At 52.0% G+C, this 27976-nt stretch overlaps 2 protein-coding genes across 4 annotated transcripts; both read right to left on the bottom strand.

The window, feature by feature from the left end:
- Positions 1–152: 152 nt before the first annotated feature.
- Slc9a3r2 (SLC9A3 regulator 2) lies at positions 153–10337 on the bottom strand. 3 transcript variants are annotated; one of them, XM_038327943.1, is made up of 7 exons: positions 9965–10337; positions 7528–7728; positions 2669–2848; positions 2296–2449; positions 2188–2231; positions 1442–1504; positions 153–1247 (listed from the first exon to the last, which is right to left on the bottom strand). In XM_038327943.1, the coding sequence occupies exons 1-7, from the start codon at positions 10175–10177 to the stop codon at positions 1089–1091; spliced, it is 1014 nt and encodes a 337-aa protein (XP_038183871.1). In that variant the 5' UTR covers positions 10178–10337; the 3' UTR covers positions 153–1088. The 3 variants fall into 3 exon arrangements, with proteins under 3 accessions (XP_038183871.1, XP_038183874.1, XP_038183873.1); XM_038327946.1 differs by lacking the exons at positions 7528–7728; positions 9965–10337 and adding exons at positions 5216–5306; positions 5390–5396; XM_038327945.1 differs by lacking the exons at positions 7528–7728; positions 9965–10337 and adding an exon at positions 5216–6827.
- Positions 10338–18239: 7902 nt separating this feature from the next.
- On the bottom strand, positions 18240–27195 carry Npw (neuropeptide W). Its single transcript, XM_042054900.1, has 3 exons — positions 27141–27195; positions 18863–19322; positions 18240–18351 (listed from the first exon to the last, which is right to left on the bottom strand). The coding sequence occupies exons 1-3, from the start codon at positions 27193–27195 to the stop codon at positions 18240–18242; spliced, it is 627 nt and encodes a 208-aa protein (XP_041910834.1).
- Positions 27196–27976: the final 781 nt, after the last annotated feature.

The raw sequence follows: 27976 nt of genomic DNA, 5'->3' as shown, positions 1-27976 counted from the left end.
AGAGACCTAGACTCTGGGCTGCTGGATGCAGGCTTAACAGGACTGGTCTTGAAGAAGCAGGAGGAGAGAGGATGGTGTCATTCCTCACAAGGGTCTTTTGGAACGCGCCCTGCCCCTCAACTGAAGACTCAGAAAAGACTCAGGCGCCAGAGTCCGAGGCAAGGCCTGTTTAATTGAGGGCGCACGTGCGCTATGGCTTCTGAGGCAGACTGCGGTGCCAACACGTGAGTCTGGGCGTTGAAAGCACTGAGGGAAGGGCAGAAGGTGGGTGTCAGGTGGGCAGAAGGCAGGGGCCAGGCCCACCATCTCCGGGGTCCGAGCTGCAAAGCAGGACAGGGGTGGGTGGTCCAGAGCTCCCCTCTTGCAGACAGGGAACCGCCATCCCCTGGTCCCTCAGAGAACTGAGGCTTTGCATTCCAGAACCCAGCACGTGGGAGGCAGCGCAGGGGTAGCCAGGCGGAGGAGAGAGGCCTGGCCCAGGGACCATCCCTCACTAGGGAAGCGGGAAGCTCCTAGAGACACAGCTGGCCCTGCAGGCCGGCCCCTGGCTATCTGTCCCCTGGAGTCCCTGGTCTCTGCTCAGGATGGCGCTGCTGACAGGGTGGGAAAGAAAGGGTTTGCAGAGAAAGGTTCGTTTTATTGCAATTATTTAGAGAGTGAGTCCCAAGGGAGTGGGGGAGGGGGCTCCACTATTAACTAGAAACATATGTGGAGCTGGAGACCTTTTAGGAAAAAAAGCGAAAACATGAATTCCTTTCAGTCAGCAGGCCCGAGGCAAACAGCAAAGGCCCTTGGCAAACCACCATTCATAGCTCCTCCCTCTCGCACTATGTCTCTGTCTCTCTGTCAGCCTTTCTGCCTGTCTCTCTGTCTCTGTCTCTCTCACACATCTCTGGGTTTCTCTCTTCCCTCATCTCGCTATGACAGCCGCAGCACCCAGTGGACAAGACAAGGGGTCATGGGGTCATGGGTGTTTTCTGGGCGGCATGATAACCACCCTCCAGTCTGCTGAGGCTTGGGGAGCTCTGGAAAGGCCCAAGGTCCGTGCAGGAAGAGACTCTGGGGCCCCTGAATAGGCAGAGAGGGGCTCAGAAGTTGCTGAAGATCTCTCGCTTCCGGTTCCAGTCCATTTGTGGTGCCCGCTTGTTGACTCGGGTAGCTCGAGCCTTCTCCTTGGCTTCAGCTGCTGTGGGACTCAGGTGGAGGCCACTCTCCTGGAAGGGGTCTCGCTTCCAGGCATTGCCATCCTGGGTACAGGCAAGGTGCAGACAGTGAGCCATATCCCTGGCAGCTGCCTCCCCAAGGAACTTACACCAGAAGCCACCTCAAGGCCTAGGACAGATTCTTGGAACCAGTAGTTCCACCGTCCTGGTAAGTATTTCCACGGAGATTAACTCCTAAGCCTCTGAAACCCCACGTGTGAACACCACAGCAGAGTTACCTCATTGTCCTTCTCTGAGCCTGGCAGGTCACTTCGGGATGAGCACACGGAGCCACCGTTGAGCTGGGTAGGAAACCAAGGGTAGGTTGTGGTTTCGGCGTCCCCATCCTGGTGCACCTAGATCTTCACACGCGCTCACATGCACACGCGCTCATGCACACACATGTACGGGTTCACTTTTGAGCACACACAGAGCACAGCTACATCTCATCTGTCCCTTGTTCAGCAGTGAGCATCACACGTCTCCCGCTGCCTGGGCCAGAGCGTAACTGGCGCCTGCAGTGAACAGAGAGCCCGATCTGGCCAGTCCTAATAGGGAAGAGCAGCTGCGGCAATGGAAATTAGCTGCGTGAGTGTCACCTGATGTCAGAACTGAAGACGACTCAGTAGTCACGTAGGAACGAAGCATGGAAGGGTGGCCTAGGGCCCCAGGTGCTCTCCCACCCTGTGTGAGCCCCAGTGCTGACCCCATATAGGATCCACCCTGGGTGTTTGTTTGTCTCTATGTAGCCCTGGCTGTCCTGGAACTTGCCATGTAGAGCAGGCTGACCTCAAAAAGTGCGAGGATTAATGGTATATACCATCATGCCTGGCTAGCACAGTGGGTATTTTTGAGGTGAACAGTCAGATAGGTTTCACAACTGTACATCCTCAAGGGCAGAGATCTCCAGGAGAGGCATCCTCTGTCATGTCTGGGGACACGGAGGTAGAGGCATGCTTAGGGTTGCATGGGCCCACCCTCTCACCTGGGCAGGACTGGTCCCATTTGTGACTGGTGATGGCAGCGGACCTGTGGGGACAGCACGTTAGTGACTGCACTGAGCCTACCCTGTGCCCCTAAGGTAGTAGCCTACCTTCCACATGTTCCTCAGTGGGTATGACCCGCAACCGCTTGAAGTGTTCATCAGTCTCTGGATCTACCACCAGCAACTGGGCCTCATCCTCCCGGGCCTTGATTCTGGCAACAACTTCAGCATGACGCAGCCCCTCCACATTCTGCCCATTCACCTGCCACCACCCACACAGGGTCAGAAAGGCCTGAGGGGCCCAGTCGGCCCAATGCCACCCAGCCAGGTGTGCCATCAAATATTCATCGAAGCCACCACCAGCCGAGGCAGCGAGAGGAGGTGCCAGCTCAAGTTCCCAGTATCTCCCCTCCTCCTGCAGGGACCCAGAGCCCAGACGTGGACACTCGGGGACATACAAATACACAGCAACCCAGGGTACCTCAATGAGCCGGTCCTGGGCACGGAGGCCAGAGTGGGAAGCAGGCGAGCCCGGGTCCACAGAGCGGATGTATTGACCAGGGCGGGACTTGTCACTATGCAGGTTGAACCCATAGCCCTGGGGTCCCTTTCGCAAGTGGCAGAGCCGGGGACGCAGCTCCCTTGGGGGCCCATTGACATCCTGTAGACACATAGGAGATGACATCAGGCTCTGCCCCCAGCCTCCCAGCCCTGTGCTCTCAGGAACCAACCCTGGGTTTCACTGATAGATACTCTATGTGCCCCATGACTGAGGAGCTTAGTAAAGCAGCCTGTAACATAGCTTTAGTTGTGTGGGGGTTTAGTGACAAAGCCTGTTCCCAAACATGTAAACCTCTAATGAGATAGCTGCTGGCAGAAACCACGGAAGAATTCACAGGGGTCACTGCACAGCTTGGGGAACCAGATGGGCTAACGGCCCCCATCACAGGTTGGAGCAAGACTGTGCCTTCGGGCTTCACCTCCCACTCCTCCTCTGCCTCCCTTCCCTAGGGCTGGTGCCTTGGAGGCCTGAGCAGCTTTGTTTTCTCCCGAAGGCCTCCAAGAGGCTCCCTGGGCTGTGTGGCAGCTGCTTGCTTTTGAATTCCAGCACTAACTGGAACCACTGCCCCCACCTCATGGGCCCAGGAAGAAGAGGCTTTAAGTAGATGCCATGACGGCCACTCCTAGCCCACAACACGGAAGGGCTCGTGGTACCCACAGAGAGAACCCCACCACGGCCCCAGACTGCCTTGATTTACCTCTGGCATCCTGCAGTAGATCTCTGGGCCAGGAAGCTATCAGGCAGGGGCCAGCCTTTTGACCCCCTACCCCAGCCAGGGGCCAAGCCAGAGACAGTTGTTGAATGGCCAGCGTCTGCCGGTGCCCAATTACACAGGGCCAGTGGCCGGGGTGGGCAGGCAGGTGGCAGATCAGGTTTCTGGGTGTGTGTGCAGGTGACAATGTGCTGGCTGGGGGTACTTCCCTCCCCGTCCACTACTACCCCTGCCCCTGCTGTCTAAGAGACCACAGAGCTTCAAGACAGAGCTATAAATCTCAGGCACCTGTCTCCCCCTCTCCCCCCCAGAATACCTCTGACTATTCCAGCTGCCCACTATACCTCCCTTTTTAGTGTTTTGGTGAGAAGGTCCCACGTTGTGACCCAGGCTAGCCTCAAACTCAAAGTCATCTTTTGTTTTAACTTCTGAGTTCCAGAATTACAGGCATATGCCACCATGCCTAGCTCCAAACCCTAAATGTGGTGTTAGCCATGTCCATGAGTAGCAGCCAGCCGCAGGAGTAAGTACATCCTTCCATGCTCCTGGCTTTAGGATTCTGGGATGTCCCCTCAACCTGGATACCCCCTTTTTGTCTAGCCTGCACTCAGGACCCCTTTCTTGACCCCAAAGCCCAGCTAGAGTCTCCTGGGACCCCTTGCTGCACAGCCACCATCTGCCTCACTACACCCAAGAATTATAGAGGTTAAATGTTCTCTAGTCCCCCGGGGGCTCAGCAGGACAGTGTTGACTAAATTCAGGGTTATAAGGCCTCCGAGATCTTCAGAGCCCCACTGCATAGACCTGTCAGCGGACACAGCTGAAGGTACAGAGGGACCTGTCAAAGCACCCTGGGACAGCCAGAGACTAGTTCACAGGGGAGAGAGCCTGGAGCGGAGAGTGTCAACACAGTGTGAGGGACTGTGTGGCCACTCCTGGCACGAAATCACATCCTAGGAGGCAGGCCCACATCATGTGGCCAGAGAGACAAGACATCCAAGCTTACACTCATAAACAAGCAACACGGACACACACAGCCACCCACACATGCAAGTTTATGCCCATGGCACTGGTCCCTGTGGCCTCTTCCCACGGCCTCTGTGGTAGCCTACAAGGCAGGGTTTCTTGGGGCTCCCCAATGGGAAGTAGGTCTTGGCAAGCTATTGTGACCATGAAACTAGGGGCTGTTCTGACCAACCCCCAGCTGCAAGTCAGACCAGTCCCCTCTCAGCACGGGCTGAAAGATCCCTAAACCATCTCTGGCCACAAGCAGAGTCCAAGCAGTGCCAGGCCTGGCAGAAGACCCTCAAGTATAAGAACTGCAACACACCCTCAAGCCCGTGGGGTAGAGGGGGGCAAGCAAGTGGGGGTAGGGTGCCCCCACGAGCAGTGGGAGGGGTGCATTGCTGGAATTCTTCCTCCCAGCCCTAGCTGTGAGCACACTTCCTGCCTTCTTCAGACAGGCCCTCTGGCTCCCACGGGCTCTGAGACACAGTGCCATAGAGCTGGGCAAGCCCCAGTACCCCTGGTGAGCCTATAGCCAAACAAAGGCTGATATGGGGGTGCCCTAGGAGCCAGGCTCTGCCCCCCCACCAGATAATGACTCACCAGCCCCAGTAGAGAAAGGCCCCCATTGTTGCTTGGGGTCCATCTTGCAGGCACAAACATCCCCAAGTTCCCTGTCCATTCCCAGAGACTGAGCTAAGGCTGGGGTCCTGACAGTCCGGCTCTGCCCCCACTCCACCTGACCTGACCTGAACAAGCCCCCGATGGAAGTTCTGTGGAGGAGCTCCTGGGGCCGAGGCAGGCAGCATGGTATTCCTGGAGCGAGCCATGAGCAGTGAGCTAGGAATGGCAAGCAGCGGGTGACCCAGCCTGGAGTGGCCCGAGCTCTTGGGCCAGCCGAGACTGCCACCCCATTTATCTACCTCCCGCTGTGGCTCAGGTTCCCTGGGGATGGGTGGGGACATAGGGGCTGACTCACTTTTGGTAGCAGGGTGGTGACTGAACCCCTTCCCCTGTCCAGCGCCCCCCACACCCAGCTAGGTTTCCGTCCTAAGAAAGGAAGGAAGGAAGCTGCTGGGAGGCCCTGCCCTGCTTCAGGACCCAGGGCAGTGGAGAAAGGGAGTCAAGGGAGGGGACCTTGGCTAGAGAACAGAAGACAGTAGCTGGGGGGAGGGAAAAAAGGACAGAAGGCACCAGGGGAGTCCCAAAAGCTTGGCTGCTGTCATTTTGCTCCATAGCATCTTATACTGCGAACCCACCACCTGTAGAGTTACACCATCCCCGACTCGGTCCCCAAGTCCTCCAGGAGGTAGAGACACTGTAGGACCGAAGGGGTGGAAAGGGGTGGTCTATCACCACCTCCCTATCCCTGGCACTGCTAGCTGCTGGGTCTGTTTGGGGGCTGTCCCTGTCATCACTGCTAGAATCAGCTCACTGCAGCTGCAGCCACCCCCAGCCCTGAATGGCCTGGGCTGAGTCACCACTGACTAGGCCTTCCCGCCCCCAAAGGGAGGGGCAGACCATGTCACTGTTCTCCTGTCTCACCTCCCCTATCCTGCAGGCTGGGACAAGAGACACAAGTTCAGGGTGGATGAGAAAGCCCTAACCTCCAATGGGAGCCCCTAGAGGACACCCCACCACCGCCACCTCAGAGCAGAGGTACACAGGCCTCATCAGTTTGTCCAGTCCCCAATCCCCCCATCATCTGAGGCTCCCACACCCAGCCTGAGGCAGGCTATCTCAAGCCTGGTTTGTAGAAGCCATAGAGGCTCCCCTTTCTCGCCCACAGGTAGACTGTCCCTTGGGCTCCTATACCTCCTAGAGGCCTAGTCCCTAGATCTGACCCATCTACAATGGGACAGGCCCATTGTACCCCCTTTTGTTCCTCTAAAAATACGCCCAGAGGAAGCCCCCTCCTAAGGCTTCCTGCAGCCCCTCCAAGCCTGAAATAGCAATGGCAGGGAAGGACCCACCCACAGTCAAGGGGCCTGGGCCACCCCATCTCCAGATAAGGTCCCAGGGTGGATTTTTCCACAGGAAGGTGAACAAGGCTGTTTGCATCTAAATGAATGGACATGGGGGAGGAGGGATCTTCTTCCTAAGAAGGAGAAATGGGTGCTTGGGGAAAAAGGGAGGCTCTTCATCCTTGACAGAGGAAGGTGGGCCTGGCACCATCTTGTTCCCTCAAAATTCCTTCTAAAGACTCCTGAACTTAAACAGCCAGAGGGCAGAATCTAGATCCCATGGCTTGGCCCTCAGGTCGCTCAGAAAGAAAAACCAAGGTTGCCTCACCACTGGGAAAGTCATCTCTGGTCCCACAGGGATCAGCACAGACCCAACCAGCTAAGGAGACACTGGGGGAGGCCTCCAGCCACCCTCAGCCAATGGCTCTCCTCAGAGCTGGATGTGGGGATTAAAAGACTTAAGAGACAAAAACACCAGGCCCTCCAAGAAGCAGAACAAACAGCCTCTGGCCCTTCCTCCTGCCCCAGGTCCTGCCTAGGTAGCTGCTGGGAAGGGGGAACAGACCTTCCCTTGTTTCTTCCAGGTCACTATCCTGGAAGGAGACAAGGGGGAGGTGCTACCCAGGACAGCACACAGGGGTTCCCTAGGGTAGGGAAGTCAAGGGAAAGACTCATCCCAGAAACCCCTTATATGAACCCACATACAGCTCACCTGGGTGCCAGCCCCTGTCCTCGTTCCCATTTCCCTGGAACCCTCTGTCCCACTATAGCATGATCTAATCTGCCCAAGGCCTTCGGAGCACATGGATGGCTTAGACAGATACATGGACAGAGCCCAGAACAACAGATATCTAACAGACACTCAGTGCCTTAGTATCCCAGCAGCTCCGCCCAAGGCTCCTCAGTCAATAGAAGCTGAAGTAGAGGGAACAAAGACAGAAAGAGTAGCCACAGCGGTCACCAAGGGCATAGAGTGTGGTTATTGCGGTAAGGAAAGGGCCCTGGGATGATCAAAGGTGATCAAAGTGATTTTATCGAAGGCAGTGATAGCAGTTCTGGAAAAGGTTTATTGTCCCCACACACATAGCCCACCATACCTTCTGGCCAGTGTCCGAGCCAAGGCTGCCCGCGCGTGCCCAGTCATGCTTTGGTTCCCAGGGGTTGTGGACTGGTGGAAGGCCTCGATGGGCCATCTCCTCAGTGCAGGTCAGCTGCCGCCTGCTGAGCTCCTCATCTGTCTCCTTGTCCACCACGAGCAGCCGAGTCTGCCCCTCCACAGCCTTGATCCTCTGTACCACCTGGAATGGGTGGGTAGCGGGACCAGCTTAGCCGTCAACACCCAGGGCAGCACAGGGATGAAAGGGCACCAGTCCCGGCTAGGCACGGCTCACAGACAGCAGGCCAGGGGTGGGTAGCTGGACTGAGAGGCCTGCGAGCTCCACCCCCCACCCCCAGTTTCCAGTAGCTCCCTCCCCTCTTCTCCCTGGAGCTAGGGCCCAGGCTGCAAGTACTTCAGGATCCTCTGTGGCCTTGCATTCAGCTCAGGTAAGGACAGGAAGGAGCAGCCAGGAGCAGCCAGACAGGAGAGTCAGAAATTGTTCAGCTGAGCTTCAGGGTTTAAGTCTAGTCTATGCATATGTGTGTGCATGCTTATCTGAATGTGTGTGCTTATCTGTATGTGTGTGCTTTTGGGTGTGTGTGTGTGTGTGTGTGTGTGTGTGTGTGTGTGTGTATTTTAAGGTCTTCTGGTCTAGGTGTAGGAGAGAGTTGGCCCCAATGTGAGTATTTGGGCCGATTTCTTTCTCTGAGGTGCAGTGTGACTCTAGCACCCAGCAAGATCTTGAACTCCAATTTGCCTCCAGACCAGGACCAGAAAACCATTCCTGCTGGACTTGCAAAGAGGTGAAGACCCCGGGCTTCTACTAGGGTGCTGATAGCTTCAGGGAAGTGGGATTCGGCTCCAGCAGGTGAGGCGAACAGGAGCAGGTACAACAAGGGAAGAGGTGTGACTTTACAGCCATCTGTGTGTCTGGATGGGTGCCTGTGAAGTGCGGAGAGCGTGTGGGCCACCATGGGTCATGCAGGATGTTAACATGAGTTCAAAGGGGGACATGCCCACTGGACATCTGAAGGGCAGGAAGTGTTAGCAACCAGCACCCCCGCAGCCTGGGGGGGGGGTGAAAAGACAGGATCCCCATCATTATTTTACTTAGTATCTGCTATGGTGGATAGGAAGGCCAGATCCAAGACCATCTTCACCTGCTCTGTCAGGGATCATTCTCTCTCCCAGGACAAACAGAGCAGAAGCATCCCAACACCTGACGCTTCTGGAATGGGAACCAAGCCAGTCACCCACTATCTGTCAGTAAAATGGAGTCGTGGTTTTACTTCCTATCTTCCTGAGCGGTAGAAGGTGTCTAACGTGGCTCCGTGTGACAGTCTTTAGAGACTAGCACCCCAGAAACCTGGGGTAAACAGGTGGATTCCAGGAACTGCTAGAGGCAGGTGACACCAACTCTGCCGGCCTCTCCCTTGCCTTGTGCGCCAACCTTTGGGCTCTATTCCCATCTCTTTAGCACACAACCAAATCCAGTGGTCACAGTAGGTAGAAAGTGGGCCCGGTGGAGGAGACAGGAATTCAATTCGTGGCCCAGCAAGAACCACCCTGCTTTCTCCAGGCCCACAAGTAAGTCATGGACATGCTTGGTACTGGGGATGGGGAGTCCAAAACAGAAACGGTGGAGGGAAGCTGGACCCTTGCCAAGGTCTGAGGTGCGTCTACCCCTCAGTGGGATACAGACACCCCAGGGGTAAAACCTGCAGAGAAAACAGCCTTCTTTTAGCTCCAGGAGGCAAGAGCTGGACAGTGACCTCTACAGAGCCAGGCAGCCTCTCAGGAGGAGGCTCTTTCTGAGACCAAAGAATATGCTGCCCCTAGAGCTGACTCCGCCAGACCCAGACATGCTGGTCCCTGAGAAGTACTAGTATAACCAGGCACGCAGACACACACACACACACACACACACACAGCCGGCACACATGTTTGAAGTGAGACACACATTCCAGCGCTGACACAAGTATGCTTTCACCCTCTCCTGAAACAGTTGGGTAGTGTGCTCATATGGATGACCCCAGAAAGACCTGCAAGCACACACACGCACTCACACATTGACAGAAAAGCATCTGTACCACAAGGCCACAAGGTGCCTTAGCCACCTCCTCCCCCTCCATGGCACACAGAGGCCAAAACTAGCAGAAGCAGCCAGGGCCCTGGCCAGAGTAGCCGCAGTGCGGCCCCTCCCTACCAGGATGTCCTCCCTCCCCCGCTAGTGCAGGACCGAGCTTCCTCACCAGGAGGCCAGCTGGCGGGCCACGTCCCACACCTCGACACCGAGCCCAAGCAGGCCCCTGTGCGACCCTTGCCGGGTCCCACCATGTAGCACACAGAAGGGGGGGTCGTTGGCATCTTAGCCGGCGCTGCAGGGACGCGCCCCCAGGAGGGAGCCGGAGGCGGGGCGCAGCGCGGGGACCCACCTGGTGATGCGTCTCGCCCTCTACGTTGACGCCGTTGACCTCAACCAGGCGGTCCCCGGCGCGCAGCGCGGCGGCCTCGGCTGGGGAGCCTGGCTCCACGCGCCGGATGAACTGGCCGCGGCGGCCCTTCTCGCCATGCAGGTGGAAGCCGTAGCCTTGCTCGCCGCGTACCAGGCGACACAGGCGGGGCCGCAGCGACTCCGGCGCGGCCATGGCACCCGCTGCCCCCTGGCTGGCCGCGACTGGCCACGGCTCCCAACCACCCACAGGATGGAGCGCGGAGGCGGCGGAGGCGAGGGTGGGAGAGCGGGCAGCGGCCTCGGTGGCTCCCGCTCAGCTCGCGTCGCCTCGGGCTCCGGCTTCGGCTCTGGCCCTGGCCCCTGCTCCTGCTGCAGCGCCGCCCCCGCGCCCGCCCCTTCCCCGCCCTCCTGGCTGCCCCCGCCCTAGCCCAAGCCCCGCTAGCTAGGCCCCTGCCTCGGCGCCCAGAAACCCTGGAGGACCACGGAGTCAGGATTGCATGGTCAGGCAATCCCCCGGAGTCCCTGGGACTCCTGTTTCATCCCATTCCAGCCACGCTCCGTAGCGCCAGCACCTCTGCCTTCTGTTCCAGGAATCACTCTTTCAGACACCTGCGTACCCTACTCTGAGAGAGGTTCCTGAAATGGGGAGCGTAGAGAAAGGTTCTAGTCAGAGACATCTACACAGAGACCAGACGGAAAGAGCAGGGGCCGCCGCGCCTCCCTCGGAATGCACCCTCTACCCTCCCGGACTTCTGCCTGCTCCTTCTTTGCCCTCTGATTCTAGATCCCCGAAGTTGTCCCAGCCCAACTCAGAGTGCAACAGGCAGAAATAAGACTTTAAAGAGACCTGAGAGTAACCTAGGCCCTTAGGGCCAGTGACTAGGTGACCCCCCCCTTGCCCCTCCCAGGAAGTGTTTGTCCACTAAACATCCTGTCTCCATAGTCCCTGCTTTTCGGGAACATGAGTTTATCTGGCAGAGATGGGAGGGTATTTGCTGCCTTCCTCTTGACCCAGCGTGAACTGTGCTGAGGATGGACTTTGGCCTCTGAGCTCTAGGTGGTGATCAGCTGCCCCATGTTAAGCCTTGTAGGTCTCCCATCCCCTGTCCCCAGGCCTAGAGTCTCCCAGACACTCTTTGACGATGGCATAAGTTCCCAGCTACCCCTGCAGACGATAGTCCCTCAGAGAATCGCTTATGCGTTCTTATATAGTTTCCCCAAAGCAACCCTAGAGGAAACGGGCCATTTCACAGATCAGGAAACTGAGGCCTGAAGAAGAGAGATTCTGCACCTCTGCCGGGCTCAGTACTGTGAGACTGCACTTTGACCTTGAAGTATCTCCTCAGGCACAGAAGACAGCTGAGATCCAGGCTCACCCACAGCCCACTGCTCCTCACTTACCTGGTGCTCCTGGGTCAGGTACAGCCAGCTCAGACAATTCCCCATGTGGGTAGAAGACACAGCCCTAGCTCAGGGTTCCCTTCTCCCTCTCCTCTCTCCAGAGTCCTCAGCTGGGGAGAGCCTTTGGCTCTCCACTTCCACCCGAACACCAGGACCCGCCTCTGAGTAGCATCCTAGGCAGCAGCCCCTTGGGTACCCACACCCTAGTGTCTGCCCCTGAAAGGCACTTAGGCCGAGGATGCAATGTTGCTCCCCGCCCCCACCCTCTCTGCAGATTCTAGCGGATGCTGCCATAGGCTCTGGCCTGGCTGGCCATCTCCATCTGCCTGCCTATCCGGATTCGCCCGTCTGTTTTAGGACTGGTCTCTGTGGGCACAGCCTAATGCTGCTACCCATGGAGATTGTTAGGTAATGTGTAGAAACCGTGTGCTCACTGTATTTCCCGCCTCTGTGGAAGTTGGAAGTTATCTCGCAACAACCAGGAACATCCCTGACTTCTGACTGAAGCTTTGTGGTCACACTAAAGAGACTGGCAAGATGGGAACTCTCCAGGCCAGGAGCTGAGGAAGACTTCTTCTCACCTCAACCTTGAACCCTCACTGGCTTTCTGCCAAGGACTCAGCCCATGAGTGAAGACGGGAGGAGAACAAAACCAGACCAGGAACATGCGGTCCTGGAGAGGACACCACACTGTAGTCACAGAGAAGTACCAAAGAAGCTCCCAACGCCAAAGGGCTGAAAAGTCCCAAGGAAGGTGACAGTAACAAGCCAGCAGCTTAGATGTGATGTGTGCTTGAGCCGCAGAGGAAGCCTGGGCCAGCAGGGAGGAACAAGAAGGGGAAAGAGGCAGCACCTCTGCAATCCCAACACTCCAGAGACTGAGGCAAGAAGATAACAAGTTTGTAGCCAGCCTGGATATCACGTGTCCAAAACAAGGACAAACGATGGGCCTGGAGAGATGGCTCAGCCTTTAAGAGGACCAGGATTTGATTCCCAGCACCCACATAGCAGTTTATAACCATCTATAAGGATCCAGTGCCATCCTCTGATGCGCAAACATTAAAAAAAAGTGCATGCCACCACCACCACTTGGCAACAAATTATATATCAGTCTTTGGAGACAGTGTTTCTTTTTTAATATTTATTTATTTATTATGTATACAGTATTCTGTCTGTGTGTATGCCTGCAGGCCAGAAGAGGGCACCAGACCCCATTACAGATGGTTGTGAGCCACCATGTGGTTGACTGGGAATTGAACTCAGGACTTTTGGAAGAATAGGCAATGCTCTTAACCTCTGAGCCATCTCTCCAGCCCTAAGACAGTGTTTCTTTATGTAGCCCTGGAACTAGCTCTGAAGGCCAGGCTGGCCTCAAACTCACAGACATCCGCCTGCCTCTGCCTCCCCAGTGCTGGGATTAAAGGCGTGCGCCACCACTGCCCAACAACAAATCTTTTAAAATGAACAAACAAAATGTTTTGAAAGCTATCATTTTTTTTAAAAAATGGAACTTTAGGGCTAGAAAGATGTCTTGGCAGTTAAGAGCCCTTAGAGCATTTATTGTTCTTACGAGGGACCTGGGTTTGACTTCCAGGACCCAAATGTCAACTCACAATCATTCATAATTTCAGTCTTTGGGTCCCATCCCCTCCCAGCAAGTGGAACATAAATATACATGGAGGACAAACACTCACACACATAAAAATAAATAATTCTAAAAAAAACTTAAAGATTTTAAAATTAGGCTGAATGGAAGCCAAGGTACTGAGGTAGGACGCCGAGGTACTGAGGTAGGACGCCGAGGTACTGAGGTAGGACGCCGAGGTACTGAGGTAGGATGCTGAGATACTGAGGTAGGAAGATGAGGTACTAAGGTATTGAGGTAGGAAGCTGAGGTACTCAGGTAGGACGCTGAGGTACTGAGGTAGGAAGCTGAGGTACTGAGGTAGGAAGCTGAGGTACTCAGGTAGGACGCTGAGGTACTGAGGTAGGAAGCTGAGGTACTGAGGTAGAAAGCTGAGGTACTGAGGTAGGAAGCTGAGGTACTAAGGTATTGAGGTAGGACGCTGAGGTACTGAGGTACTGAGGTACTGAGGTAGGAAGCCGAGACACTGAGGTAGGGTTGTCATGGGTTAGAGGCCAGCCTAAGCTAGAGGAGGACCCTGTCTCAAAAACAAACACAGGAATGTAGCTCTGCTGGAGAGGGCTTGCTTGTCATGGAGGAAGCCCTAAGTTGGATCTCTACCACTCCACAAACCTAGTGTGACTCTGGGAGATGAAGTCAGGAGGATGAGAAGTTCAAGACCATTTTCAACTCCATAGTGACTTTGAGGCCAGCTTAGGCTACATGAGAACCTGATTTGTGGGAAAAAAAAAATAAAACAGGAGCTGAAGAGGTGACTCGGTGATTAAGACCACTGTTGTCGCGGAGGACCCGGTTTGGTTCCCGGCCCCTACATGTAGCCCACAATGTAGCTCCAGCTCTACGGGATTCAACGCCCTCTCCTGGCCTTTGCACTCCCACACAGATACATATGCCTAATCAAAACACACACCCTGCAAATCAAACTGGACAAGAAAACGCCTCTTTAAACAATAAAATAGAACCAGGTGTAGTGGTTCACGCCTTTAATCCCAGCACTAGAGAAGCAGAGGCAACTGGATCTCTGTGAGTTCCAGGCCAGGCAGGACTACACAGTGAAATCCCGCCTCAAAATAAAAAGAAAACAGTGAGGACAGACCAAGAGTGAGTGTCTTTCTTTTCTTTTTTTGAAGATTGATCTATCATTTATGCAGTGTTGTGCTTGCAGACCAGAAGAGGGCGCCAGATCTCATTACAGATGGTCGTGAGCCACAGTGTGGTTGTCGGGAATTGAACCCAGGTCCTCTAGAAGAGCAGCCAGTGCTCTTAACTACTGAGCCACCTCTCCAGCCCTGTTACTGTTTTTCAAGGGGAGCAGGAATGAGCGTCAGGCATAGTGGAAGAGTGGAGCCCTGGTGCCCGGGGGGTAAGAGGGATCCCCCACAGCTCTAAGACCACACCCCTTCTTCTCAAATCCTCCCAGAGGCTTAAGGCAGACAGGATACCCACGGACCTGAGAGGCAGGCAGAGTAGCAAGTAGAAACAAGCCAATGAGTCTTGAAGGTGTATCCTCTCTTGGGGTTAGAGCCTCAGAGAATGGGATAGGAAAGTGGCGTATGAGTCAGTGGCTTTATTTTTCTAGAGTTGTTTTGTTTTGTTATGTTTTTTTTGGGGGGTTTGGTTTTTCTAGAGAGGGTTTCTCTGTGTCGTCTTGGCTGTCCTGGAACTTGCTCTGTAGACCAAGCTGGCCTTGCCTCTGCCTCCTGAGTGCTGGGCTTAAAGGTGTGCACCACCACTGCCCAGCATTTTTCATCCCTTAAGGATGGGGAGACTGAGGCAAGAAACATTCAAGAAGGTCATCAGAAATTTTGAGGAACGTCCCCCACTCCGCCTCTCCCTCTCTGACAACTTATTATCCAAGTGGGTTACCTGAGTGACGAAGAGCTCACATTTCTGATCTCTCAGTCTCCCTTTTTTGGATCATGTAAAGGCACCCCAAGGACAGGCTGTAGAAACTACAGGGAAACCCTGTCTCGAAAAAAAATAAATAAATAAAGGCACCCCAGACTGGGACTGCCCTGAACCCCTGATGGAACAGAAGGTTTTTCACTAAACATTGAAAAATGTATATGCATCCCTCTTAAAAAAAAAAAAAAAAAAAAAAAAAAAAAAAGCTGGGTGTGGGCGGGGCCTGGGAAACGCTGTCCCAGGGGTTGAGCCATAATCCTGACACTGTGTAAAGGCTGGGACGTCCTGGGAAAGCGCTAATACCCTAATGGGCAGTAATGGCCCTGCACGCATCCACAAGGTCTCGCTAGGACCTTCTCCCTCAGACTACATGGCGCCTCTCTTTGGAGCAGACAGGATCAGCGTAACGAAAGGAGAAAGAACAGAAACTCAGAGAAAATGAGACAGGGCAGGAAGAGAAAGAGTGGAAAGGAAGGACAGGAAACTGACCACCTTCAAGGATTCCGAGACCTCGCCCCGCCCACTTCCCCCGCCCGGGTCTAGCGCCCTTCCCTGGCTGCGGACCGCCAATAGCAGTTGCATAGCGCCACCTGGCGGAAATAAGTGTGACTGAGCCATCACGGGGAGGAACGGAGTGGTTGGGGGGCGGGTGCTGGGGCACGGGGTGAGGTAACCCAAAAGTCCATCTTAGACCTCACTTCCCCGGTTTAGATAAATTCCAGTTCCACAGAGCTGGAATTTAGTTGAGGCCCTGGGGTTGGTTACAGCTCCCAAGCATAGGAATGCGAGCCTTGGGGAGTAACGGCGGAGAAGCCGGGCCTTTGCCCTTCCCCCTAGACCTAGCACCTACTTCTCTAGAATGGGATAGCTCTAGGCCATTCCTAGCCAAGTGCCCCAGCCCTTGTGACAAAACATTTGCTAACTACTTGGCGTTCAGCACCAGCACTGGCAAGTACTGGGTAAACATTACTCAAACCCAAGGAAACAGGTTTGTGTGCTTTGGCCTAAGCTTGGGAGGCCCAGAGCTGGAGAAGCCCCCAAAGAAGCCTGAAGCCCTGAAGAGTCTTTTGGAGTGTACACCCGAGGCTGCCCAGACTGCTCTGGAATCTGCATATGGATCTTACTAGCTTACAAGCTTCCGTAGGAGGTAGGGGCGGCAGGGAACAAAGGCAGCTGAGTATAGGGCATGAAAGCTGAGAGCATTGAGCTTATCCCACGGGCTGTGGGGAACCCGTGGAGTCTTGTAGGATGACGAGGTCAGGTCACAGATGGTTTGGAAGGTTAACGTTGTGGCGGATCACAGTCAAAAATGGAGAAAACTGGGTCAGGTGTGATGGTGCACACCTTTAGTCCCAGCACTCAGGAGGCAGAGGCAGGCAGAGCTCTGTGAGTTCGAGGTCAGCCTGGTCTACAGAGTGAGTTCAAGGACAGCCAGGACTATGTAGAGAAACCCTGTCTCAAAAATAAAATAAAACAAAATAAATAAAAAGTAGGGAAAAGTGGTTTATTTGAGGAGTCAGTCACCTCCAGTTCTCCTGCACCAAAAAAGGGTATGTGACACCAAAGTAAATAGATTTAGAGCCCCACAAGAGTTAGGATAAGGCAGTATTCCTGAGCCAACAAAAAGGTAGTTGCTATCAAACCTGATAACCTGAGTCTGATACCTGATACCTGGATCTTGGTGGAAAAAGAGAACCAAGTTGTCCTTTGGCAGGTACATGTGTGCCTTGGAAGATGTACAGCCACACAAATAAATGAATAAATAGATGAAATAAATAAAAAAAATCATAGAACTGGTGATATAGCTCGGGGGTGCCAAGTCTGATGACCTAGATTTGTTCCCTGGGACCTGCATCGCAGAAGGAGAGGATTAATTCTAGCATGTTGTCTTCTTACCTCCAGAGGCATGTGCACAAGAACAGAAATAAAGCAATAAAACATAATTTAAAAATTCTAGCATCCAAGAGCACTACCTGTGTGTGGTACACTTGCATACAAGCAGGCATAACACTCATTCATGTTTTTAACCTTTTAAAGGTGGGGAGCACTGACATATAGGGGCCAAATTGGGGAGAGGACATACCCAGTAGGTCAGAAGGTATGGCCACAGTGGGCATCAGGCAAGATCTACCTGCTCTTAGTGTTTGCTAAGTGGACCAAGGGAATACCCTGCAACATGTTTTCAGGAGAGTTTTAACAGCAGGTGACAGGGAGGTTTGAGATCCCACAGGTAATCCCAGCACTCAGATCTCAGAAAAGACAGACTGAAGAAGTTTATAGAGGCAGCAAAGGGTAAAGGGTCCCAGGGTGTGAAGCTGAAGGGAGCCCGAAGATTGTGTGTGTGTGTGTGTGTGTGTGTGTGTCTATGTGTGTCTGTGTGTGTGTCTGTGTCTGTGTGTCTGTGTGTGTGTGTGTCTCTGTGTGTGTGTCTGTGTGTGTGTGTGTCTGTGCGTGTGTGTTTTGTTCCAAGCTAGCCTGGAAATTGCTATGTAACTCAGGTTGGTCTCACACTCAGAGCAATCATCCTGTCTCAGTCAGCAAAGGGCTAGGATTATAGTCCTGGGCCACAATGCACAGCTTGACAAAGCGTATTTGTGTGGGACCAGAGCAAATGGCTGGAAATGCAGAGGAGGAGGAGGAGAAGTGCGGGCTTCCCTCCAGAGTGGAAGCATAACTATACAGGAAGCTGACACCTTCTGCTTACCCTCCAGATGCTGAGGGGACTGGAGGGGTTCGAGAAAAGTCAGGCTTAAAACTAATACCAGGAAGAGGACAAAGGTCCTGGTGGATTTCCTGGACTAGAGGAAAGCTCACGGTGTAGAGAAATCTCTTCAGTCTGGACAGAGGGCAGAGTGAGGGCCACCTGGAGATCCACTCACTAGGTTCTCCCTCCACTGTGCGTGAGTGGACAGTCAGGACCCCCGAGGATTGTAGGAGTCTGTAGGATGGGTCGCCACATTCTGGTCCCTGAACTGATGTATGCATCAGTTCGCATGAGGGTAGGAATCACTATGCAGGAAGCAACCCAAGCCTCAGAAGCATCTTGCTCCCCCCGCCCAACTGGGCCCCTAAGGACTGATTGATGAGCTGGTCTGGTCAGGGAGGGGGTTCTTGACATTTGCCAGGGCGTGGGCGCGCGGCTATGTGCGCCCTGAAGCTAGACGCAAAGTACACAACGGAGAAAAAGGGTCACAGGCGGGGGCGCAGAAATCAGGTTGGTTTTATTGACCAGACCAGACCACGAGGCCTGGCTGAAGCTATAAGCTGCCCTCCCTGGAAACAGGCGTGACTGCGCCAGCCCAGGTCAGGCATGGGGGCGCCATACATTCTTGGACCGGTCCTGGAGCCTGACACGGTGGGCAATGAAGATGTGCTGCAGGAACCATGGCTGGGCGCGAAGCGTCTCTCCAAGGGCTCTAGAAAAAAAAACAAAAACAAAAAAAAACACAGAGCAGGACTCTTGAGAAAAGAGCAAAACTCTCCATTCTGCCATTCTGTCCTCAGGATGACAGGGAAAGGACTCTGGGAAATTCTAACAAAACGGGAGTGTGGGGGCGTGGTGGCCACACCTGCAAAATCAGTACCCAGGAGGATGGGGAAGAATAATCCCTAACAAAACAAAACAAACAAGGGGCTGGAGATAAGGTCTGTGAGCAGAGTGCTTGCTTAGGTCCTAAGTTCCATTCCTAGAACCATATAAACCAGTGTGGTGGTGCACACCTGTAATCCGACCATTTGGTAGGTGAGAGGAGGATCAGAAGGAGCTACAAAGCAAAAAAACAAAACAAACAAACAAACAAAAAAAAACAGTACGCAGGAACTAATGGTCACAGACCCCTGGAAACTCCCTTGGCGGCTGCCACCCCTGCCTCCTCTTCCCTCCCTACCCTCCCTCACCCCCCCCAACCCCCCCACCCCCCCGCTTACCTAGCGGACTCCTCTGAGAACCAGGAACGGCGGCTCAGCGACTGCTCCAGTTGGCGGGCTCGCTCCAGGTCCCCCGGAATCCGGGGCGCATAGACGGGAGGGTCAGCCCGCCAGCTCCTGCGTCGTGCCTCCCACAGCTCCTTCACCGGTGAAGGAAGCAGGAGGAGAGCGCTGCCGGAGACCCGCCCGGGGACCAGAGAGTCCGGGGAGAGCGGTCCAGCGGCCCCACCCAGGGCACGGCGCCACAGGTAGGGCGAGCGGCGCAACCCCATGAGCAGACCTGAGGCGCGCCCCACGGTGTGATAGCGGGGACTCGCCACGTGCTTGTACCAGGCTCCGGCGGGCAGCGGCAGCAGGAGCAGAAGCAGCAGCAGCGGCAGCAGGGGCCGGTTCCCAGGAGCCCCCGGCCCGGGGCACCACACTTCTCCGTTCGGCGCCAGCGCGCTCACGTCTATGGCCCCTTGGCGGGTAGGCCAAGAACAGGGTTTATGCCAGCTGCAGTGGAATTAGGACGTCGGAGCTCAGAAGACTGGAGGAGACTAGTCAGTCGGTGCGACCACAGTCTCTCAGTGGCCACGCCCCGGCTCGCCCCCGCGGCACCTGCCACGCTCACCCAAGGGAGAGGAGGATGGAGTGTGAGAGGGAGGGAGGGAGAAGAGGGAACCCAGGCAACTAGAAGCATCTCACTGAGTAGGTCGCCAGCTGGACAGCTCTTGAGGCTCCAGGTTGGGATATCCCTGCTTACCCTTTAAGTTTTTATTTTTGTATTTTTTTAAATTGTGTGTGTACTTCAGAGCAGGTGCCATAGGAGTTGGATATTCTTGGAGTGAGGTGGGCACAGTAACTAGAAGTATGCTATACCTCTTCAGAAAGGTCACCCATTAAAAATATAGCTGTTGTGGGGCTAGAGAGATGGCTCAGAGGTTAAGAGTACTAGCTGCTCTTTCAAAGGTCCTGAGTTCAATTCCCAGCAACATATGATGGCTCCCAACCATCTGTAATGAGATCTGGTGCTCATACATGTGGGCAGAACACTGTATACAAAGTAAATAAATCTGGGAGGTGGTGGTGCACCTGGGGAGGCAGAGGCAGGCAGATCTCAGTAAGTTCGAGGCCAGCCTGGGCTACAAAGTGACAGCCAAGACTGTTTGTTATACTGTTATACAGAGAACCTTGTCTGGAAAAACAAACAGAGGCAGAAGAGTTTCAAATATTTTGAAGTCAATCTGAGACCTTAACTACAGAGCCAGAGCCATCTCTCCAGACCCCTGGTTTTGGTTTCTTGAGAGGGTCTCATGTAGCCCAAGCTAGCCTCAAAATGTGCTATGTAGCTTAGAATGACTTTGAACTACTGATCCTCTTGTTTCTACCTCCAGTGCTAATATTACAGATGCATGCCACAATTCCCATCTTGAAATACCTTATTTTGATCTCCAAACAAAAGGAGTAGGGGTGGAGGCTGGAGAGATGGTTCAGCAGTTAAGAGAACTGGCTGCTCTTCCTGAGCACCTAGGTTTGATTCTCAGGACCTACATAGTGGCTCACAACAGTCAGTAATTCTAGTGCTTCTTCTGGCCTCTTTGAGCACCAGGCATGAATGCAGCACAGAGACGCACATTCAGGACAAACACCCATACATACATACATACACCCATACATACATACATACAAATACCATACATACATGCAAACACCATACATATATTCAAACACCATACATACATACAAACACCCATACATACATACCAACACCATACATACATACAAACACCCATACATACATACCAACACCATACATACATACAAACACCCATACATATATACCAACACCATACATACATACAAACACCCATACATATATACCAACACCGTACATACATACAAACACCCATACATACAAAATGATAAAAATTTTAAAGATTGAGTTTTAAAAAGAGAGTGGAGGAGGAACCTACTCTAGAGACAGAAGAGTCCCAGGGGTCCTAGCAGGTTCTCTAGGCCTCCCTCACTTGGAGAACTTGACTCTGGGTTTAAGTGGCTTATGAGGGTGGAAAGAGGCCACAGTCTCCTCTGCCTCAGTTTCCTTTTGTTTTGTTTTGTTTTTTTTTTTTTTTTTTTTTTTTTTTTTTTTTTTTTTTTGAGACAGGTTTCTCTGTGCAACAGCACTGGCTGTCCTGGAACTCACTTTGTTGACCAGACTGGCCTCGAATTCACAACGATCCGCCTGCCTCTGCCTAGTTCCCCCCTTTAAATGAGGGAATGGTTGTTGGGCGGTGGTGGCTCACGCCTTAACCCAAGCACTCTGTAGTCAGAGGCAGGTGGATCTCCACGAGTCCAAGACCATCCTGGTCTACAGAGGAAGTTCCAGGAAATTCAGAGCTGTTATACTGAGAAACCCTGACTTGAAAAAATAAAGAGAAACATAAAATGGACTGGTGGTGGTCACTTCATGTATTTATAAACAAATAATGCTGGGTGTGAACAGTACATCTCTGCTACCCAGACACTTGGGAAGCTGGGGCAGGAAGATGGTGCGAAGATCAGTGAGGACCTGATTTCTATCAGAGGCTGGCCAGGTCCTACACAGCCAATTCCAGGCTAGTAAGACTCCGTATCTAAACAAACAAATACAAAAAATACACACACATCTGCAAGGTGAGGGTCTTGGTGCCATATCTGACACCCAGTAGGCACCCAGCGCTTGTAGGGGAGATTTTACTGTTGCTGCTTCAACAGCTCCGGGTCTATCAAAGTGAACGCATAAATGAACACTTCTATGGGGTGGGCAGAGGATACAGAGGGGGCGGGCTGTTTGGCGTGAGGACCTTCGGGACCAGACAAGCGTCAATGGAAGCCGCCCCCGTCAACCAGCGTGTTCCTATGGGAGCCCTAGTCTTGGAGAGAGCGGTCTGGAGAGTGTTGTGGGCGGCGGCTAGGCACGACACAGGCCGTTAAGGTCCCCAGGCGCTGTTGCTCACTTCCAAATCAGGGACCTCAGGGAAAAGCAATGGAGCAGGGAAAGTGTGGGGCGCCCCCTGGAGGTAGCCTGGGAAATGCAGCTCCATATGACCATATCAATTGTGTGGTCCATCCTGAGACTGACCCCCAAGTACTAGGCAGTCTGCGTTAGGAGGATAGAAAGTTGCTAGTGTGAACAACTTAGGGGAAGACCTTGTCTGCAATTAAAAACTTAAAAGGGGGTAGGAGGCTGGAGAGATGGCTCAGTGGTTAAGGGCATTTGTTGATCTTGCAGAGTATCCAGGTTTGGTTCTCAGCACCTACACGGCAGTTTACAACCATTTGTAACTCTGCTTCCAGGGAATGCAGCACCCTGTTCTAGCCTCCATGGGCACCAGATATGCATGTGCTGCATATGTATACATGCAGTCAAACACTCAGGCTGATCTCTGAGAGTTCGAGGCCCGCTTGGTCTAAAGAGCAAGTTCCAGGACAGCCAGGGCTACACAAAGAAACCCTGTCATGAAAAACAAGCAGACAAGCAAGCAAACAAACAAAAGGCTGGGGGAAGGGGCAGGAACTGACTATAGGGCTCTGAGATAGAGCCCTTCTTAACAGGTTCAATTCCAAAGAAAGAAGGGAGGATCCAGACAGACGACTCAGCAGGTAAGGTGATTGCCACCAAGTCTACCGACTCCAGTTCAATTCCTGAGACCCACACGGTGAAAGGAGGGAGCCAACGCCTGCAAGCTGTCCTCTGACTTCCACACTTGTATCATGGCACACACCGTAAGCATGCACCTACCCACAGAAATAAATAGATAGAACATGAAGGAAAAAAGAAAAAATTGAAACAGGGCGTGGATAAATAACAAAAGTGAGTGGGGCACAAAAATACTGTTTACATGCCTGACTCAATGTGCTGCTGCTTCCTGGAGCCTAAACGCCAGCCACCTCAGTCTGCGGCTGTGTTCCAAGGGAGGGAAAAGATACAAGTCAGGGTACAAGGGGAAGATAAAAGACATGGGCCCAGGGGGGTGCACAGAAGCTGAGCTGTTCAAAGGCAGATAGAAGCAACCTAAGGTGGGGTTAGAGGATCAGGACATAGGATTCTCCTGAAGATTAGGGTACAGAGGGGGTCTCTGTGTCCTGCCCCCTCTTTCTGCCCAGGGCCTAACAACATAGGATTCTGTTGCTCATCAGAGGTCAGGAAACAAAATGCCATTCGATTAGAAAGCAAGGGGCTTGGTTTCTAATCTGCTTCCATCTCTTTCAGCCAGTATTGATTTTAAAGTTTTCAGATTGTAAATCTACTTGCAAGTATTTAACATATGTACACACGCGCACCACAGTGTGCATGTGGAGGGTAGAGGACAACTTGCCAAGAATCGGCTCTCCCACTCATGTGGGTCCTGGAGGTTGAATTCAGGTCGTGGGACATATGACTCCTGGCACGGGGGCTAGCTAGCATTTTGACTCTCTGAGGCAAATTCTTGCCTTTCCATCTTTTGCTTTTCGTTCTTTGTTTTTGTTTTGAGATAGGATCCTGCTGTGGAGCTCAGGTTGGGTTAAAAATCACTGTAACCCTCCTGTCTCAGTCTCCTGAGTGCTGGGATCACAGGCACGCACCACCATGCCTGGACAATCTTTCTGAAGAGGCAGAACACACCTAACATATGTCTAGTGACTGCACCCATCCCGTTCCTTTTTTTTTTTTTTTTTTTTTTGAGACAGGGTCTTACTATGTAGCCTTGGCTAGCCTGGAATTCGTATTATAGGCCAATCTGGCCTTAAACTTACAGAGATACACCTGCCTATGCTTCCCAAGTTAGTATTAAAAGCTGAGCCAGTACACCCAGTGTGACCTCGAAGTTCTGATCTTCCTGCCTCCATCTTCCAAGTTCTGAGACTGCAAGTGTGTGTGATACCAGTGACTGAATCCAGGAGTTTGTGTGTGCTAGGAAATCATTTTTTACCAATTAAACCATATTCCCAGCCTTCGGGCCTCTAAATGCTGTTTTTTGGGATGTGTTAAAATGTAAAAAAAAAAAAAATACATTTATTTATTTAGTAGGGGCAAGGCTGGAGTCATTGTGCTCACTTGGAGGTCAGACAGCGTAGTTTAGTCTCTCCTTTCATTATATGGGACCTGTGGACCAAACCGAGCTCATTAAGCCATGTGACCATCACTTTTGCCTACTGAGCCATTTAGCTAGCCTGCAGTTTTTAGTTTTTCATTTTGGTTTGGTTTGGTTTGGTTTGTGGTTTTTCAAGACAGGGTTTCAGTTTCTCTGTTTAACAGCTCTGGTTGTCCTGGAACTCACTTTGTGGACTAGGCTGACCTTGAACTCACAGAGCTCCTCCTGCCTCTGCCTCCTGAGTGCTGGATTAAAGGTGTGCACGCCGCTGCCCCTTGTTTGTTTTATTGTGTTTATGTGGGTGTTTTGTCTGCATGTATGTTTGTGTGCATGCCAGAAGAGGGCGTCAGATCCCCTTGAGGTGGAGTGTGAGCAATTGTGAGGGGCCTGACATGGATGCTGGGACCAAACTCAGGTCCTTGGAAGATCAAGTGCTCTTAACTGCTGAGCCATCTCTCCAGTCCCCATGCAGGATAATATTTACATTTCCTTTCTTCCTGAAAGCTATGTTATTTTCCTTTGTTTTTCTATACCCTACTTTGATATTTTTCCTAGATATTCCAATAGCTGATAAATTTTCTTGCAGTTTCTTTCCCAGTCTCCAGGCACCTGAAGCAGACAATTGCAGCAGCTCTACTCGAGAGACTCTGGAGCGTTCCTCAGAGAGCTGTAGCTGCTGGCTCCAGTCTGAGCCTCCACTCAAAAAGCCTCTACAGTGTTTGCAGCTTCAACTCAGGTTGGAATACGGTTTTCTGAACTCTGGGTCTTCCATGATGCGTTTCCTAAGTTTGGAGAAGCAACTCCTTCAGGATCTCAGGGGATTCTATCTGCCAGTGTTCTAGGTTCATAAGTCCACTGTAATTTTTATTTTTATACTTCATTCTTTTATTTAATTAACATTTTTTCGTGTCATTTTTACTTTTTCTTGGTGGTTCTGGGGTTTGAAGGCAGTGTCTTTGGCCGTAAGCACGCAGGCATTCTACTACAAGATCTACTCCCAAATCTGTCATTTTGATTATTTAGATTTGTGTTACTTTATTTTGTGTGCACACGTTGTGTGTATGACGTGCATGCCACGATATGCAAGTGGAAGCCAGAAGACAACTTGCAGGAATCAGTTCTTTTCCTCTGCCACGCAGGTCCCAGGCTGCTAGGCTTGGTGATAGATAGTACATTCACCTACTCGGCTATCAGAGACTCCCATTCTGATTCTAGCCCCTTCTTAAAACACTTTTATTTATGTGTTGAGTGTTTTGCCTGCACACATGTGCCCTATGTGCATGCCTGGTGCCCACAGAGGCCAGAAGAAGGTGTCAGATCCCCTGAAACTGGACTTACAGGTGGCTATGAGTGCCACATGTGTGCTGGGAAGCCAATGCAGGTCCTCTGCATGAGCAGCAAGTGTTTGCTTTTGGTTTTTGTTTTTGAAGACAGGGTTTCGCTGTAGCTTTGGAGCCTGTCTTGGAACTACCTCTGTAGATCAGGCTGGCCTCGAACTCACAAAGATCCACTTGCCTTTGCCTCCTGAGTGCTGGCATTAAAAGCGTGCACCACCACCACCCGGCCACAGCAGGTGTTTTTAACTATTGAACCATCATCTTTCCAGCTCCACATTGATTTGTATACATATGTACTGTGGGATACTGGTATTGTACACTGTAAAGAACTGTCACTTATATTAGTTTAATAAAATGCTGACTGGCCAGCAACTAGGCAGGAAGTATAGGCAGGACAGGAAGTATAGGCAGGGCAATAAGCCTGTGTGTTGATTTGGGATTCAACAGCTGCAGGACCAGACAGGACAGAAACTTCCACCTACAAATTCAGAGTTCTTATTTTAATATGAAAAAGGGGGAAGTGCTGTGGGATAATGCTCTTGTACACTGACTGTAAAGAATCATTGCTTGTATTAGTTTAATAAAACGCTAATTGGCTAGTAGCTGGCAGGAAATATAGGCAGGGAGACCAGACTAAGAGAATTCTGGGAGGAGGAAAGGCAGAGTCAGTCACAGGCCAGATGAAGAGGAAGCAAGATGAGAATGCCTCACTGTGAAAAGGTACCAAGTCATGTGGCTAAACATAGACAAGAATTTATGGGTTAATTTAAGTTGTAAGAGCTAGTTAATAAATAAACTTGAGCTAAGAGGCCAAACAGTTTATAACTAATATAAGCCTCTGTGTGTTTCTTTGGGACTGAACAGCTGCAGGACCGGGCGGAACAGAAACTTATGTCTACGTCTATGTCCAGGTGTGTCTGTTTAGAGGATAGCTTGCAGGAGTTGTTCTCTCCAGTATCATATGATAGCGGTGCTGGCACTTCACAAGACATCCAGTAACACTTCTTCCTTGTCTTTTAAAAAATATTTATTTTTACTTTATTTTATGTGAGTGTTTTCCCTGCATGTATGTGTGTGCACTATGTCCATGTCAGAGGTCAGAAGCCAGAAGCAGAGGTCAGATCCACTGGCACTAGAGGGTACGGAAGACAGAGGCAGGTGGACCTCTGTGAGTTCAAGGCTAATCTGGTCTATAAAGCGAGTTCCACAACAACCAAGGCTACATACAAAGAAACCTGTCTCAAAACAAAACAAAACAAAATGCTGGGCTGTGGTGGCGCACACCTTTAAACCCAGTACTTGGGAGGCAGAGGCAGCCAGATCTCTGAGTTCAAGGCTGGCCTGGTCTACAGAACAAGTTCCAGGATGCTAGGGCTGTTACACAGAGAAGTCCTGTTCTCGAGAAAAAAGAAAGAAAAAAAGAAAGAAAGAAAAATAGGTAGACAGACAGACAGACAGTCTGTTGACCCTGACTGGCCTCACTGCCTCTGCCCTCAATGGAGAAAAGAGCATGTGTACACCTAGAAGTAGATTAGATTCTTTACAGGATTCAGGGAGTGAATTCAGCTCTTTAGGCTTGTCCTGCAAATGCTTTTACCTAGTTGGCCATTGCACCAGTCCCACATCCAGTGTTTTACATGGATCTAGAGATCGAACTCGGGTTCTCATACTTGCACAGTGTCTTAGGCACTGTTCTACTGCTGTGAAGAGACACCATGACCATGGCAACTCTTGCAAAGGAAAGCATTTAATTGGTTATTATTTCGCATTTAAGAGGCTATTCCATTGTCATCATGGTGGGGAGCATCACACAGCAAACACTCTGGGACTGGTCTAGTTCCTGACCCTCCACGAGAGCTTTCTTGTTTGACAGTTGTTGTCTGTGGTATTCTAGTCTCATGTCGCAGGCCTAGTGTCTTTCCTGTGAACATCCAATGGAGTTCTTCCTGCTTCCTTTGACTCTCTCAGTTTGTCTGTTTGTTAGTTTGGCTTTTCTTTTGAAGCAGATTTCTCTGTATAGCCCTGGTTGTCCTGGAGCTTACTATGTAGCCGAGGCTTACCTTGATCTTGCCTCTGCTCCTAAGTACTGGGATTAAAGTCATATGCTACAATGCCTGGCTCATTTGTCTCTTTTTATTGTTGTTGTTTGTTTTTTGAGACAGAGTTTCTCTATGGAGCCCTACCTGTCCTGAAACTCACTCTGTAAACCAGCGCCTCCAACTCAAAGACCCACCTGCCTCTTACCTTCCCTCCCAAGGGCTGGAATTAAAGGCATGTGCCACTACTGCCTGGCATTCATTTGTCTTTTATTCTCACCTCATGAATCTGTGAGGCTAAACATCCACATGTAGCTCCCGTCTTACCTGTCACACAGCAGGCTGCATGACCGTCGAGGCCTGCGCGTGCTGACTCTTCTGCTGTCACAGGGCCACAGCTATCGATCCACTGCTTCTTTGTACTAGCGACTCAGTCAGCCCTACTAAAAGCAGGGAAGAAAAGACCCCTGTAGAGAAGTCTTTTACTGAATCTAGAGGCAACACCAGGAGGGGCAGTAAAGGAAAGCATCCAGTGTCCCACCAACAGAGCTGGGACAGCCAGCCTGTTTACATGCCAGAGAACAACGTTTGCACCCATCACAGCCTTGCCTCTTCAGTCACAGTAGTCCCCCTGCTGGACCATCA

Source organism: Arvicola amphibius, chromosome 4, assembly GCF_903992535.2.
Source record: "Arvicola amphibius chromosome 4, mArvAmp1.2, whole genome shotgun sequence".
NCBI lineage: Eukaryota > Metazoa > Chordata > Mammalia > Rodentia > Cricetidae > Arvicola > Arvicola amphibius.
Note: the sequence above shows the minus strand (reverse complement) of the source record. Positions and strands in the feature narration are given on the sequence as shown.

What these genes read in the sequence shown, in the direction of transcription:
- Slc9a3r2 (XM_038327943.1), bottom strand. Translation starts at nt 10,177, where the DNA reads ATGGCCGCGCCGGAGTCGCTGCGGCCCCGCCTGTGTCGCCTGGTACGC. An exon ending in ATGGGACCAGTCCTGCCCAG is followed by an intron (nt 1,505 to 2,187) that starts GTGAGAGGGTGG and finishes TTTCCTACCCAG; the next exon opens with CTCAACGGTGGCTCCGTGTG. An exon ending in GCTCAGAGAAGGACAATGAG is followed by an intron (nt 1,248 to 1,441) that starts GTAACTCTGCTG and finishes GCCTGTACCCAG; the next exon opens with GATGGCAATGCCTGGAAGCG.
- Npw (XM_042054900.1), bottom strand. Translation starts at nt 27,195, where the DNA reads ATGAGACTAGAATACCACAGACAACAACTGTCAAACAAGAAAGCTCTC. An exon ending in CAAGAAAGCTCTCGTGGAGG is followed by an intron (nt 19,323 to 27,140) that starts GTCAGGAACTAG and finishes CTACCCGCCAAG; the next exon opens with GGGCCATAGACGTGAGCGCG. An exon ending in TTCTCAGAGGAGTCCGCTAG is followed by an intron (nt 18,352 to 18,862) that starts GTAAGCGGGGGG and finishes TTTTTTTTCTAG; the next exon opens with AGCCCTTGGAGAGACGCTTC.